Genomic DNA, 14,988 nt, shown 5'->3' with positions numbered 1-14,988 from the left:
CTCACACCGCGGTAGAGTGTATATGTTTGTGTGTGTCTGTGTGTTATATATATATATATATATATACATATACACACACACACACACACACACAGACACACAGACACACGTATACACATATATCTATATACACATCTTTCTTTCTATCTTTGTAAATCATGACGTTCTGCTTTACATAAAAGTTGCAGCTATAAAGAGATAACTTTGGAAATCCAAAAATATACTGCAACGCATATATAAGACTTAGGTGATTAGGTTATGACCTAAGGCCTTGTTTTACACATGAGCGTTTTTCCGCGCGGATGTAGTCGCACAAGACACACATTTCCATGCAAGTCAATAGTGACTGTTCGCACCTTAGCTTTGTGTCACGCATAGGAAAATGCCTGTTGGGCGAAAAGATGCAGGAGCTACTTTCCGGCGGATGCCATGCGATTTTGGTCCCATAGACATCTCTATATTAGGAGAAACATGCGTTTTTAAAAGCAAAAACACGCAGAAAAAAAAATTGCGAGATAAACATGCAAAAATGAAAACGCCTAGGGGTGGAACCAGGCCTCAGGGTGCCCTTAAAGGACAGCTGAATAGTTCAAGGCAGACACCGATACATTGGACTTACTGACAGAGCCCAGATTATCAACTGACTGCATCACCTAAGGTTCATAACACAACTGCATGTCCTCCGACACCCTCATGACTGTTTAGCAGACAACACTCTACTCGGCAGCTGCATTGTCACTCTTATTGCTAGAAGAAAAGTGTGTTAGCTGCCAAGAAATAAAATTACAAACAGGAAGTCAATCTATCAAAAGCCTCTATTTCGTTAGCTGGAGGTACGATTGCCAAGCTAGAACGGCTAATCCCCAAAAGCATGACAGAAATACCATCTGTGTTTGCTCTAAAACAAAGGAAGGCTTGTTACTGAAAGTCAATGTGGTCTCTGGAGCAAATTGTGAGCCATCACCACAAAAGAGAGTCTTCGCAGGAAGAATTCTCCTTCTCAGGATGATACTTTCAATGTAGGCAAGAACAAATGCACAATCGAAGCCTGAAAAGTTGGCCTAATTGGGGTTCCTGGAAGGGAGTGTTCAATGACTTGTGTTCTAATGCAGTGACACCACCGACACGCGTACAATAACGAGCACAGCGTCTCCGACAGGAGAAGGTAAACTTGCTAAGAACTGCAGTAGAACAGCAGCTAGGGAGTATTGTGTTTTCCTCTGAACTCTCCTTTGTGAATGAACATGGAAAAGGGCTGGCTAACTAAGGAAGGAGGAGAGGATTAGGAAAAAGAAGCCAACAAAAAGGGAGATGGAGTCTGAGAACCAATTCAATGTAAAGGAATGTTACCATCAAGCTTTAAGGTACGCCTATCATAAAGAAAGTCAAGAAATGACTGACTTTGCAGCTTCGTTATGATTTTGCCATTTAAAGAAAAGGCTGCTGGACCTATCTCATGGTAGGGTCCCTTAGAATCCTTCACGAATCTGTGTGAGGCAAAGGCGCCAACAGGCTGCCCAGGCAAAAGGCAGGTAATCATTGATTCTGCCCTACAACGAGATGGAGTCAAGGAGATTTGAGGGCGGAAGAACCCCAGGGAACCCTAATCTAGGCGATAGGCATTTTCTCCTATTTTTAAAATGGCAGTGGAATGGGGAAAATTGGTATACAGGCGAGTTCCATCACCCGATTACTTTTTATAATTCCTTGAGGGATCCAAAAAGCAAAATCACTGGCCATAGGTCTTGGCTGTGTTCCTAGTCCCCTCGGAGTGCCATTTCTGCCACAAATGGATGTTCCCAAGCTTCAATTCTCCATAGTATAAAATGCAAAGTCCATTAAGCAGAGTGGGACACCCTTGTAATGGCCCAAAGATTACTAGAGTCTCTGAGTAATACTCGACTGCAGTTCCACCCCACCCTAGTTGCAAATACATGTTATGCCTTTACTCCCACACTATTCCATTTGGCCTCTGGAAGGGAAGAAACATATCTGGTAATTCCTGGAGAAGCATGTGACCTAGCTGATGCTTGGCAAATGGACGTTGAGACACCCAGAGCGGTTACCCGGGTTAAGGTCAGAATGTTCCCAACCTTGTGTAATCTCCAAGTCAAAACAGGGCTTATTCTCTTCACTAGCACAGTTGAATTAGGTTGGGTTAAAGGGGAGACATTTCTAAGTTGCTGTGGGGGCTGGCATTAATGTGGGCCTTGAATAGGAAACATACAAGTTCAATTTAAACTGAGACCACTAGATATTGTCACCCTTGGTTTTTAGAACATATTAAAGACAATTTTTAGGCAAATGTTTTACCCCTTCACACCCAAGTACAATGGACCCTCCGTGTTGCCTCTTCCAAGATTGAAGTTCTGCAGACTGGAACAACCACCGACTGGTCTTTAGGTTTGCCTCTCATCGTGACATCATTATGCAGTTGTAGTCTTCTTGAGCCTGGGAGGACCCCACCGCTGGACTTCCAAAGGTAGGTGTCCACATCATCCACGCAGAGATGCGGACACCTGAAGTAGGACCCTCCCACTCCAACCTAGAAATGAGAAGGCTCAAAATCTAACATGTCACATGACCACAGATTCAGGCAAGTAAAAGGGGCTTATGGTCTGCGTTGATGGGCTTTGGCCCAGTGGTAATGGCATCAGTTTGAAATCAGTATGACATCAATCAGTCTCATTTGACCTGCAGTTGATCTCCTTCTAACCTGCATTTGAACTGCTTCATACAGGTTTTGCCTTCTCATAGACTTGAAACTAATAAAAGCCCATCTGCACAGGCCCTTAAACTTACCAGTGAGAGGGGGAACTGGAACTAACTGGAACAGCTCTCCTACTTATATTTTAGACACTGGCGACCTGTAAGTCTTTGGGGTTAGCAGTTCATGCTTGGACCTTTAGTCCTTCTGCAGCTGCTAAGCCCCAGGTGACGTGATTTGTTGCCCCATGTTGTTCATACCGGGAATGCAGTTAAACATTGCCAAATAAAGTGGTAATTACTTTCCTAGATGAACAATACCCAGTGTCATTCTTCCTCTTCTCAATTCCTCCTCCATTGACTTTTACCTTGCTAATCCCTCCACAAAAGGAATATTGTAGGAATTGGGAGATGCCCTTTGCCCTTAGTTAATCCTCCAGCAAGCTAGCTGCTAAATTAGCTCTGTTCCAGGTCCCGGTTATTTTTTTTAGCGTTAAGCTACTAGGACCCTCGCTGCCAGGCTGCCGCATTCTCCTCCACGCAGAACAAATTTAGACAGCAAGCAAAAAGCGCCATCCACTTCATTAATTCCTCATTTTTCAGAGCCAGTGAACTGTTAAGTGTATGACATGGTTTACTTGGAATCAAATGCACATGGACGAAGGCAGACATGATGCAATGAGACAACTATGAGCCCCATAACCAGCAGAGGACCTGTTTATTAATTCTCACACACACTCACCAAGAGTAGGAAGAATTATACTTGTACAGCTGATATACATCAACCACTTAGACTTGGCTTGCTGTACTATAGTACTATAGTAAGTGGATTCACAGCTGATATATAAAAACACACCCAATGCTTGATGCCAGGTAAAAATACAGGCAATGCATGAAAAAAAGTAATCCCCCCAAAAACACTCGGATCCCGGGTGTAAAATCCAGCTTCCCCGAACGGCTGTGCAGGAGGATGAGAGAGGATGCATGCGCATTGGAGATCACCGGCGGCGAGAAAAGGAAAGACACAGCGGGAGTCAGTACATGCAGCCGTGAGCATGGACGCCGGAAAGACTCTGTGGGAAGGAACAGCAGTCTGCGCTGGATCAGAGACCGGCACCAGCCCTGGAGGGACTGCTGGAAACAGGTGGAAGGAAGGAGATGATCGAATCGAGAGGCATCATTTATGGTAAGTCCTTACAGCAGCATGGAGTGGGGGGGGGATTTGTGAGTTTAATGTCACTTTAAAGTAGAATCAAAGTCTCCCTGAAAAAATGCTACAGCAGCAATTAAAGTAGAACTATGGGGTTAAGTCTTTCCCCATAGTTCTCCTTAGGGTAACGGGAGGACACAAACTAGCGTCCTCCCGTCACCCTAGAAAGGAAAATAATGTCACCAGCACACCATTTTTTGAAAATCAATGATCCATTTTAATGGCATATTGCCATCCAAAACTTCCCGTCACCCTAGGCTCAGTATACCACGAGAAGCTGCTCGCGGTATATCGAGACGCCGCAGCTGATGCAGATCCCGACAATTGTGCCGGGATCCGCCCAGGTGCGTGATTGACAGCTGGCTCTGCCTATCTAAAGGCAGAGCCAGCTGTACCCGCCCCCTCCCCCGTCCGTTCCACCAGTCAGCGCTGGCAGATCGGAGCGGGGAGGGGGGAATCCAGCCCCTCCACTGTCACGGCAGATAGCCGTGACATGATCGAGAGGTGAGAGAACGCCGGTATGTGTTCGCTCACTTCCCGATCTACTGAGCCGACCTGTGACAGTCTCATTGTCACAGGTCGGCTAGAACTATGAGGTGAGTGGAAATCACTCACATCATAGTTCTCCTTTAACTGGCAAGAGTCAACTGTAAATTTGCTTTAATTGAGATGAAATATGTACTTTTCCCTGTAATTTACATATAAAGTATACCTCAAAGTTAAAAAAAACTCCCTGTCTTAATTAAATCCTCCTTCATTTGCGTCTCACATGCTCCCCCTGTCAGACAATGCAGCTCACAGTTGGGAGTGTTTTTCAGCAACAGAGGCAGAACTGTCAATCCAGAAAGCCATGGGCAGGACAAGATATGGCCAGGTGCCCACTGACCAGCTACAGGCTTGTGAATCGGCAGTGACAATGCTCAAAACTACACCGCCTGAAACATTGTATGCCTCCCACTGTAGTGCAAGCAGGCACCGCTACACGAGCGTGGCAACTTTAATAGGAGGCCATACTGGTTACTATAGATATGAGAACCTCCCAAAGTCTTTAGCACAGTGATCATGAGTTTGACGTGAATGGTTTTACAAATGCTTTCTTGATTGACTTTACATGCCATCAATGCATGCTCTGCAACCTGGCAAGTTCCAGGTTTTTATTGCTACAGATGGATCATCACCAGCTGTCTGTTAACCCATATAATAAAATAAACATCCTACTGATGGCGGGGAAGCCCCTGATAATAGCCAAAGATCCACAAATTTCAGTGCGGGATCACATCAGGTAAGTGAAGGAAATGGTCAGCTGGGTTAGCTCTCCAGTGGTGGAATTATCTTCTAAGCAAAATCCAAACTGAGTCTTATATGTATGACAGGAAATGGAATCCCTGACTGAGATTTCCCCCCAGGACTCTCTCCGAGAGATGCAAGAATAAAGCCAGCTTCCTAGCTACAACCCCAACATTGATCAATACAAAGCCAAGCATCGATTGAAGTGGCAAGGGTTAAACTAGCAAAGCCCAGCATCAGACCAGAGTTGGGATGCCATGCTGTTACCGTGCTATAGGAAGATGCTGCCGCCATATTTTATACAATGCCGACAAATTACACAACGCTCTACATACTTTTTATTCACATGAATTTGATATCAAAGATACAAAACCCAATGTTATCTCTTTAGAAATACATAGCAGACGCAAAACAAGTACAATGCTTAAATGTATTTGCAAAAAAAGAGTGGAGGTTGTGAATGACATGCAATATACACAAACCTATCTGACACGATTACCTGTTATCACATTGATGTCCGGGTACTCGTTCTCACAGAGCTCCACGGCTTTACTATCCCTCTCAAACGCCTCTCTGAGTTCTTTCTTCACCGCTGCTGATCCACAGAGCCGGTACAACCCTACAACCTAGTGTGCAAGACAGAGAACAAGGAAGATGAAGGCATATTATCTGATCATATGCAACCTGGCGCAGCATTACGGCATTGTGAACTCACGCATCACGATATTGATCCATGACATTTTAGACCAGCATTTTTCAACCTTTTATCAGCCACGGCACTCTATAAAAAGTAAACAAAATCTTGAGGCACCCCAGTCTAAAATGTAAAAAATGATGTGGCGCCCCTCCAAAATCTATAACAGACCCTTATCCCGATAGGGGTCTGGTACGAATTTTAAGGGGGGACCCCATGTAAGAACACAGAGTAGAGTACCTTCTTTTACTTAAAGTGATATTAAAGCCTTTTTTTTTTCTCCTTTAAGTAGACCCTCCTTTGCTGGAGGCTGTCGCTCTTTTTCTTTAGAAGTTTCTATTTCCCCGTTTTCTAGTGGCTTCACGCAGCGCTTTTCCCCCCACCCCCTGCACGGGTGCCACCATTGTTCTAGTGGAGGCACCCGTGCGTGCTCGTTTCTGCAGTGGCTGTGTGCGTCCATAGACACACACACAGTCCTGTGGCAGGCCACGGCCCTTCCCTCTTTGATTGATGGCAGAAGGAGCTTACGGCTCCTCTGCCATCAGTATCCTCCCCCCGCAACCAGTAAGTTCGGGAAACAGAGGATCACTTCGGACTGACGACGGGGACGGGCGTAGCTGACAGGTGAGTGTGGGGGACTGGGGTAGAAAAAAGGTGCTGGGCCGGTTTTTACCCTAATGCAGAGAACGCATTCAGGTAAAAAACGCCCAGACCTTAATACTACTTTAAGAGTTCCCCTTTACATCAGGAGCCCCCTCTTCTCACATTCGAGTCCCCCCTCTTCAAATCAGAAGCCCCCTTCACATCAGAGCACCCCTCTTTCACATCAGAGGCATGGACACTGAAAATTTTAAAGGCGCCCCTTAGGGAGCCAGAAGGCACCCTGGTTGAGAAAGGCTGTTTTAGGCCATCAGTTGCAGCATTGTGCATATGTAAAAATTGTTAGCCGGGGGGAGTTCAGGAGCTACTCGGTCCAATCTAGGTGAGGAAAGGAGAAAAATCACCAACTTAAGTTGACATGCTCCGGCTTTCACCTGATCCAACCGTTTTTGGATTTTGGTCCTGCAAATGGCCAACAGAGCAAGCAACAGGTTTCCTTCAATGCCTGGTCCCCCAGCAGCACATACTCATCCTCCATCTGCTGCTGGGAGTAAATAGAGAAAGTCCTGTGAAAAATCAGTCAGTTTAAAAGGAGAACTATGACATGAGTGATTTCCACTCACCTCATAGTTCTAGCCGACCTGTGACAATGAGTCTGTCACAGGTCGGCTCAGTGGATCGGGAGGTGAGCGAACACAAACCGGGTTCACTCACCTCTCGATCCGGTCACGGCTCTCTGCCGTGACAGGGGGAGGGGCTGGATTCCCCGCTCCGATCTGCCAGCGCTGACTGGCGGAACGGACGGAGGAGGGGGCGGGTACAGCTGGCTCTGCCTCTAGATAGGCAGAGCCAGCTGTCACTCACGCAGCTGGGCGGATCCCGACGTCCATGTCGGGATCCGCTCCGGCTGCGGCGTCTCAGTATACCGCGAGCTGTAGCTTGCGGTATACTGAGCTTAGGGTAACGGGAGGACGCTAGTTTGTGTCCTCCCGTTACCCTAAGAAGAACTATGGGGGAAAACACTGACCCCATAGTTCTCCTTTAATAAAGCTGGCCATACACCTATAGATTCTCTGCAGAACTTCTGTGGTCAGATGGAAAAAGTGCAACAGACCCCCTCCATCTACGCTAAACTGTGTGGATGGAGGAATCTCCCACTGGGCCAAGCTTCTGTATCTTGCTAGTCGGCCCTGCTATTGTGTACAAATATAAATTATGTGTTACCCCAATTTGGGTGCAAAATGGACGTACGCTTTAAGAACAAACTATCACATTTCTGATACATTTTATTAAAGAGAAAAAAAAAGTTTCCACCTAACCCTGCAAGGTACACACTGGCCATCTACATCGCTGACCTCACATTTTCCTAACAGCTAATATCCTCTAGAAAACACATCGCCAGGCGACACACAGACACCAATCTGCTAGAAAATGACACCGGTGTTTGTACAGACTTTGAACCCAATAGAAACCCCCCCAGTATCCAGGTAACGCTCCCCCCCTCCCCCCCACAAGGCCGGCATCTGCCACCAGCATGTGCAAACATTTGTGTACAAGGACAGAGCGGCGTTCACTGGAACACCTGGCAGGTGTTAAATCACAAGACATCAATTTCCAGTTGAGTAAACACGACGCGGACTGCACGCTCGCTGTTATGATGTACAGACAAATCCAGGTACACGGGTCATTATGAAGAACAGCGGCCTACGCTGCAGAACAAGAGTCCCATTATACGGGCACATTGGAGGGATGTAGGAGTCTATAATTACACCATTCACATAGAATGAAAATATTATCTTTGTTCCGTGAGCTGACAGATGTTGTTTGATTAGCGCTCCGTCCTCGGATACATGAGACCTCGCCCTGAAAAATGGAAGCGTCTGGCGCGGGGTTATCAACCCCATATTTGTTTTTTTACAAACAGCTGCCCAACAAAATCCAGGGCAGCTCCCAACAAAGTTATCATCTCACTGGATTTCTGGCAGGATCAACAGGTTTTGTTTGGTTTTTTTTACACTTATTAAACAGCTGTATAAAAAAAGGACAGTTTCAATGGTATATCTAAAAGACTAACATAGAAAAAAAACCTTCATTGTTAGGTTTTACATAGACTCTAAAGCTGAACACTGGGCAGATATAACAGACAAATGAATGCAGCTCTGCAATCATCAATACTCTCAGTGCAGCAGAGGCGCAGGGAGTCAGGAGCTCACTAGATTTCTGGAAGATAAACAGGCATTTTTCTGTACATGCGGTCGGTGTTTTAAAAGGGATAATCCATGGAGAAACGTGCTTACACCACAGACATCAGTCATTCCAATGGAAAGCCCGTACACTGCCCACAGGACACAGCATGCATGGAAGGCGCACTGGCCAACTGGAAGGATTCTGCAGAAGTGAAGATCGTAGCGGAATGAGCCATTAATGTGCAGTTCTGTCAAGTTCCTGAACGTTACACACATCTGACAATACTACTAAACCAACATGTAATGTACGTCTCGTGGCCCATTAATCAGCAGTCTTGATGCGACCCTACTTCCCTTTCCAGCAGCAAGTTTCCTGAAATGCCAGATCTTCGCTTCTCCCGGTCACATCTTCTGGGTTTGTAAAATAACCGCTCTCCCCTCCACACACAGGTTTCTCCTGCTGGCTTATATATCACTACAGATCACAGGAGCCAATGGAAGAAACCACAGCATGAGATGGGGGGGTATTCTACCCATCCAACAAGTTGAATATCTGCTGCGACTGGGAGACAAGTGAAGTGGGGGGCGTTTCAACAAATGGGCTGCCGGAAAATGATAGAGATTTATCTTTTACAGGGCTAGCTCTGTGGTGACAGCAGAAGTGTGTTTTATTTGGTTGACAAATATGAAAAGCCAAAAGACCAGGGGTGGGCACCTCCAGCCCTCCAGCTGTGCTTTAAATACAAATTCCAACATGGCTCTGCCACTTAAGAGTCATGCCTGTAACTAGGGATGCACCAATACCATTTTTTTGGTATCAAGTACGAGTACTGATATTTATATTTCGGTACTCGCCGATACATTCCGGTAGCATAGTGCCAGCTTCCCGGGCAATCAGGAAGCCAGGCGGTATGTCATTACCCACCGATCCTCTAGCTGTTGTGGAACTACAAGTCTTATGAGGCATTGCAAGACTGACAGTTACAGGTAGGGATGCACTGATACAAGTACCGGTATCGGTAGCGATACAGAGTATTCGGGCGAGTACTCATACTTGCCCAAATGTTCCGATACCTTTCTTGATACTGAAACTTCCGGTCAGAGGGAGATTTCCTCTGACCGGCAGTGCCACGAGGAAACATGGAGCCAGGATGCTGGCTCCATTCTGTTTTGCTTATTGGCCGGGAAGCCGGTTTCCCAGCCAAATCGGCATCGAGGCCGGCCAAACAGATCTGACAATATGGTGACACGACCCCACCCTGCAGGCACCTCATTCCCCTCACATAGACCCTCAGCAGCATTCATTAACGTACCAGTCCCTCGGCCAGCTGGGGAGACACCGCTCTCCAAGTTCTCCCGGATCTGCATGGAGCGGCTGAGAAGCCAGCTTCCTGGCCCATGTTTCCTTGCGGCACTGCCGGTCAGAGGAAATCTCCCTTTGACCGGAAGTTTCAGTGTCGGGAAAGGTATCGGAGCATTTGGGCGAGTACGAATACTCCCTCAAATACTTGGTATCGCCACCGATACCGATACTAGTATCGGTGCATCCCTACCTGTAACTGTCAGTCTTGCAATGCCTCATAAGGCTTGTAGTTCCACAACAGCTGGAGGGCCGGTGTTGTCTAACCCTGCAACAGACCAACATGCAAAAAACAAAATAGCACAGATGTCATCTAGGTATCTGAAGCAACAGGTGCTCTTGACATGCAGAGTAGTAAAACAGATTCTCCAAATCTGGCTGCACATTAGATAGTGATTAGCAATGTTAGAAATGAGTGAATAGTGTTACAAAAGGACAAGAACAGCCCTTCCATTAGAGCCAACTAAGCCAATGAAAGAACTCTTTACCTGACAGCCTCTCTTTTCAATCTCCATGATACACTTCTCCATGAGAAGCGGGACCAGCGATCCCGTGTTCTCCTTTTCGACAACCTGGCGAGCATCTACCCCAAATAGCACAGGGTCACGGTCCACGCCAAGGCGGTTTGCAGAGTTTTCCCACTGTTCCATGAGAGTCAGTTTCACGTAGATCAAACCTCGAGGTTCCAACTTGACCGCCAGCTGGTGGGTTTTGGTCACCCTTAAAAGTGCCGGCAGGACCACAGTGCCATGGCAACAGACTCTGTTTTTCTTTGGGGTTGGGTCCCAACTAAACACAACCAGTTTTAAGTGCTGCGCATTTTCAAGTTCAATGTTGAAGGTGTGAGCCATGTCTAGGAATGACGTCCTACAAGTCAGAAGAGCCGTTCTGGCTTTGTTGACAGAATCGACTTGGATTGCACAAAACACATCCTTGGAGTCTATCTTCGGAGGCTTTAAATCCTCTGCACCATAAAAGTGAAGGCTCATCAGCCCGGAAACATACTGGAAGCACTTGGGTTGATCGGAAAAGCTATAGTGCCGGAAGGCATCGATGTCGAAGTCCGACTTTGTGTTATTACAAGCAAGGGACTCTTTTCCCTTTGTGGACCTGTTCTCCCCACCATGTTTGCCCGATTTGGTTATAAGCTCAGGGGAGTCTCCATCACTGAGGTAACCCCCTTTGCTGGAGGATTTGGAAGTGCCTGGACATTTTTTCTTGTAGCTCTGCTGGGAAGATACGCTGCTATCGAGGTGGTAGCGGCTGATGACGTTCCTACTGGCGGCAGAGGCTGCCGGCCCCGCGGACGACAAAGATGGTGCGTGGCTTACATCCTGGCAGTTTCCTTTGGAAGTGGAAGACGAATGGTACGCGTTACTGTGGCTCGATGACGTCCCTTTGACACTCAACTTTCTGCTGAGTTCCGGCAGCTTTTTCATCTTCATCGAAAGTTTACGAACAGTCCGCGGGGATTTAATTTTATCTGGGAGGGACCAGTTAATGCTTCCTCCTTTCTTTGACGGGTTGGGGCTACAAGGTGGAGAGAAATCGGCTGGGGCAGATGAAATTACCTTTTGACTACTGGGGGCACTCGGACCTTGAAGAAAAACAGAAAGAAATTAGCTCTTCCATACCATCACATGATATCACATCGCGCTAACATTTCTTAAATATCCATTTCCTTTTCCACAGGAAAAAACATGAACATACTGAGGGGGATTCATCAAAATCTGGAGCAGATTTGCACTGCAACCAATCAGCATCTTTGTCTCATTTTCAAATCTTAACTGAACAAACTGAAGAGAGATGCTGATTGGTTGCCATTGGACCCTGCTCCGGATTCTGTCTGCTCCAGTTTTGATAAATTCCCCCCACTGTATATTGCATTTAAATGCAAGCGCTTTCGTGGCCGCACAGGGTCCCTTTCATCAGGCTCGTCATTTAGAGCCTGATGAAGGGGACCCTGTGCAGCCCCAAAAACGTGCTTGCAGTTGGATGGCATTGTCCTGTCATTAAATGGACCAATTTCACTTAACCAATGGGGTGCTGCGGACATCTTTTAAAATCATTGCATACTTCACGGTGCCCTCTGTGCTCACTGCGAGCACCCACCTGGACTCCACAACAAATAACCGGTAAAGAGTGCAGCAAGACACATCTGTACATCTCGTACAAAGCTGGCCATACACTGTTCATAGGCACTGGTCAAAATCCTTTACAGTGGGTGACCCCCTGACGGTTTTACAATAGTTAAATCCTTGACTTGTCAAGCCTGTGGGGCCACCCACTAATAATGAGGCTGGGCCAAACATTTTGAAAGCCGGTGAAAGCCGACTGTTGTAACAGATGCCACAGTGGAAGATGCATCCATCCACGCTCCTTTGGCGTGGATGGAAGAATCCGTTGGACCCATCTGGTGCACAGCCAGCTGAAGATTGGACAGTATCTAAAACATCTTTGTAAATAAGACTCATGGTAAGTTACAGCTTTGATTTATACTTCAGCATTCAGTCATTGCCTATGCTTCCTTGTCTGTTGTATTTTGCAAGGTTATGGCATTTACTCTGGTAGGCAGCACCCTGCTAGGCGAGGACTATCTCTACATCTCTGCTACACAGGGGGCCAGATTTCTGCTCTGACCTTTCCATGTAGAATGTGTTGCCTTCTGCTTTGTCAGTCCTGATAAGGCCTATGATTTGTGAGGTTAAGTAGTAATGTTGTTTTCTGTCTGGCCCACACATCTGTCTGTGTTGTCTGCGGGCTAGCTGATATGGGTGGTAAGAGGAATGAAGATTGTTCTTCTACTGCGTCATTTAAAGGGCTGAACTAGAAGTAAATAGTGGCTGTAGGATGAGTGAAATATGTTCTGCGAGGGAACCTGACGTTTGGTTAATATTTAAAATGGTTTAGTAGGGCAGCGTGAACAGCAATGATGATGTGCACAGCACCATCACCGACAATTGCACACCACTGAGCGGTCTACTGAGCACTGCCATCATGTTTGCTAAGGGTTACAAAACTCTGACGCTCATCATCATCACGGGTCATCCTGCTGACCAAGCAAAAAAATGTTCTATAGTAAATACACCTGGCTCAATTAACACATGGTAAAGGACAACTGCCTAAGGCTGGGCACACACCTTACAACCATCGCAAGACTTTTGTCTTGCGATGGTTGTAAGGTACTTTAAAAAAACGTACGATCTGCCTATCTTGCATAGGCAGATCGTACTTGCGATGATCGCAAGCCACGCCCCCTGAGGGGCGGGCTTCCGATGACCGCAATGCCGAACAGGCAGTGTGCGCTTGCGCACACCGGCCCGTCCGGCTTTTCTCTTACGAACATGCTACACACACGCCGAACATCGTACGATGCTCGGCGGATTTTCGAACATGTTCATAAGTTTAAAGTCGTGCGACATTACAGTAGTAGAGGTCGCACGGCTTCCACACACCTTGCGATAATCGTACGATCGCAGGATTTCCCGCGATTATCGCAAGGTGTGTGGGGACCTTAGGAATATAATGGCAATGCTAGTGGACAGATATTGGATTGCCCCGGGTTTGGCCTTTTGACTGCCCAATAATTGTGCCTCATGTCTCACCTGTTCCCAGTGCAATACAGGAAAAATTGTGCCTTCCCCTTTAAGGCACTTGCCAAAACCTGACTATCCCTTCCAGAGGTTGCAAAAAGACCAATTGACCAAGAGCCACAGGCGTCCGCGGTGGGCCTCACATGCCAAAGTCCTTCCTGTTTTTGCTTCTGCACTCACCCGGGGATATATTAACAGTCACCGTTTGGCAATTGGGAGAGCCTATAAAGTAGATGCGAGGATTTCGTGGTCTATCAGTGAGCTTACTATTGTCAATATACATTAAGATTGCGGTGAGTGTGCACTCCTAAGGGGGTGTTGGCGTGTGGGGAAGATCATCAAGCAGCACTTTTTGGGACTTTGTCTCTACACACGTTGGATATAATAACATTAACTTTCACTATCCATCATTAATCACATTGGAGATGATACAAGTTTTTGGACTTTTATGAATTAATTCTCCATAAGAGATTTTTTCACTTATTTATTGGAGTAAGAATTCATGAATTTATAATTTTTACACTTATATGTATGTGTATTTTTATATGTAAACATATATTGCACGATTTGCACTTTTGCACTATTATGATTGGTATTAATCTACAGTTTGTAATGAGGTAATTATTTATACCTGCAGCACATGATTTTAATATTTATTCACACAAATCATAAGAGGTTTATTTATATTATTTTATTTATGCACAATCAATGGATTGAGAAGGGAAATTATCAAAACTGGAGGAGACAAAACCTGGAGCAGCTGCGCATGGTAACCAATCAGCTTCTCTCTTTCATTTTCAAATCTTAACTGAACAAACTGAAGAGAGAAGCTGATTGGTTGCCATGTACATCTGCTCCAGTTTTTGTTTGCTCCAGATTTGATAAATTCCCCACTGAGAACGCTGCACCATAATAAAATCATCCACCATATTAAGATGACATTCGTCTGATAAGGCTATTTTTTTTATATCATCTTAGGTCTCAATTGCCATTTATCCCCCCCCCCCTTAATAAACCAGAATCACTCCCTGGCTTGGGGCTCACTAGTCCTCTACCCACATAAAACATGAATGTCAGCTCGGCACATAGCCTTTTATGAGGGTGGTCGGTTGTGCATGCGATTCTATGTAGCTTTTCACAGAGGACAGACTTGTCCCTGGACCCATAAGATCATACAACCTTAGCATCCAAGGCAAAGCGGCCTCTTTGTCTTTCTAACCATTATTGGTCCCACAGACAGCTTTCCACTATGAACTCTTCATCTAAAATATCCAGGGATTTAAACCTTTGCCTCTGGGTACGGTCAACCCTCAGCTCCTCGGATGCTTCGTCAGCTTCTATTCACCTCAATG

The 14,988-nt window shown here is 46.1% G+C and overlaps 1 protein-coding gene across 1 annotated transcript in view; it reads right to left on the bottom strand.

Annotated features, from left to right (window-relative positions):
• The window catches only part of SYDE2 (synapse defective Rho GTPase homolog 2), a 53,696-nt gene that overhangs the window by 12,148 nt on the left and 26,560 nt on the right, over window positions 1-14,988 (bottom strand). The window contains exons 3-4 of the mRNA XM_018561874.1: window positions 10,532-11,640; window positions 5,703-5,829 (exon numbers count right to left, since the gene is read on the bottom strand). Of these exons, the coding sequence (XP_018417376.1) occupies window positions 5,703-5,829; window positions 10,532-11,640 (1,236 nt within the window). The remainder of the gene's footprint in view (window positions 1-5,702; window positions 5,830-10,531; window positions 11,641-14,988) is intronic.

The sequence above is a fragment of the Nanorana parkeri genome, unplaced genomic scaffold (assembly GCF_000935625.1).
Source record: "Nanorana parkeri isolate BGI_ZX_2015 unplaced genomic scaffold, ASM93562v1 scaffold548, whole genome shotgun sequence".
NCBI classification, from domain to species: domain Eukaryota; kingdom Metazoa; phylum Chordata; class Amphibia; order Anura; family Dicroglossidae; genus Nanorana; species Nanorana parkeri.
The sequence above is the reverse complement of the archived record's forward strand: the minus strand, read 5'-3'. Positions and strand labels throughout refer to the sequence as shown.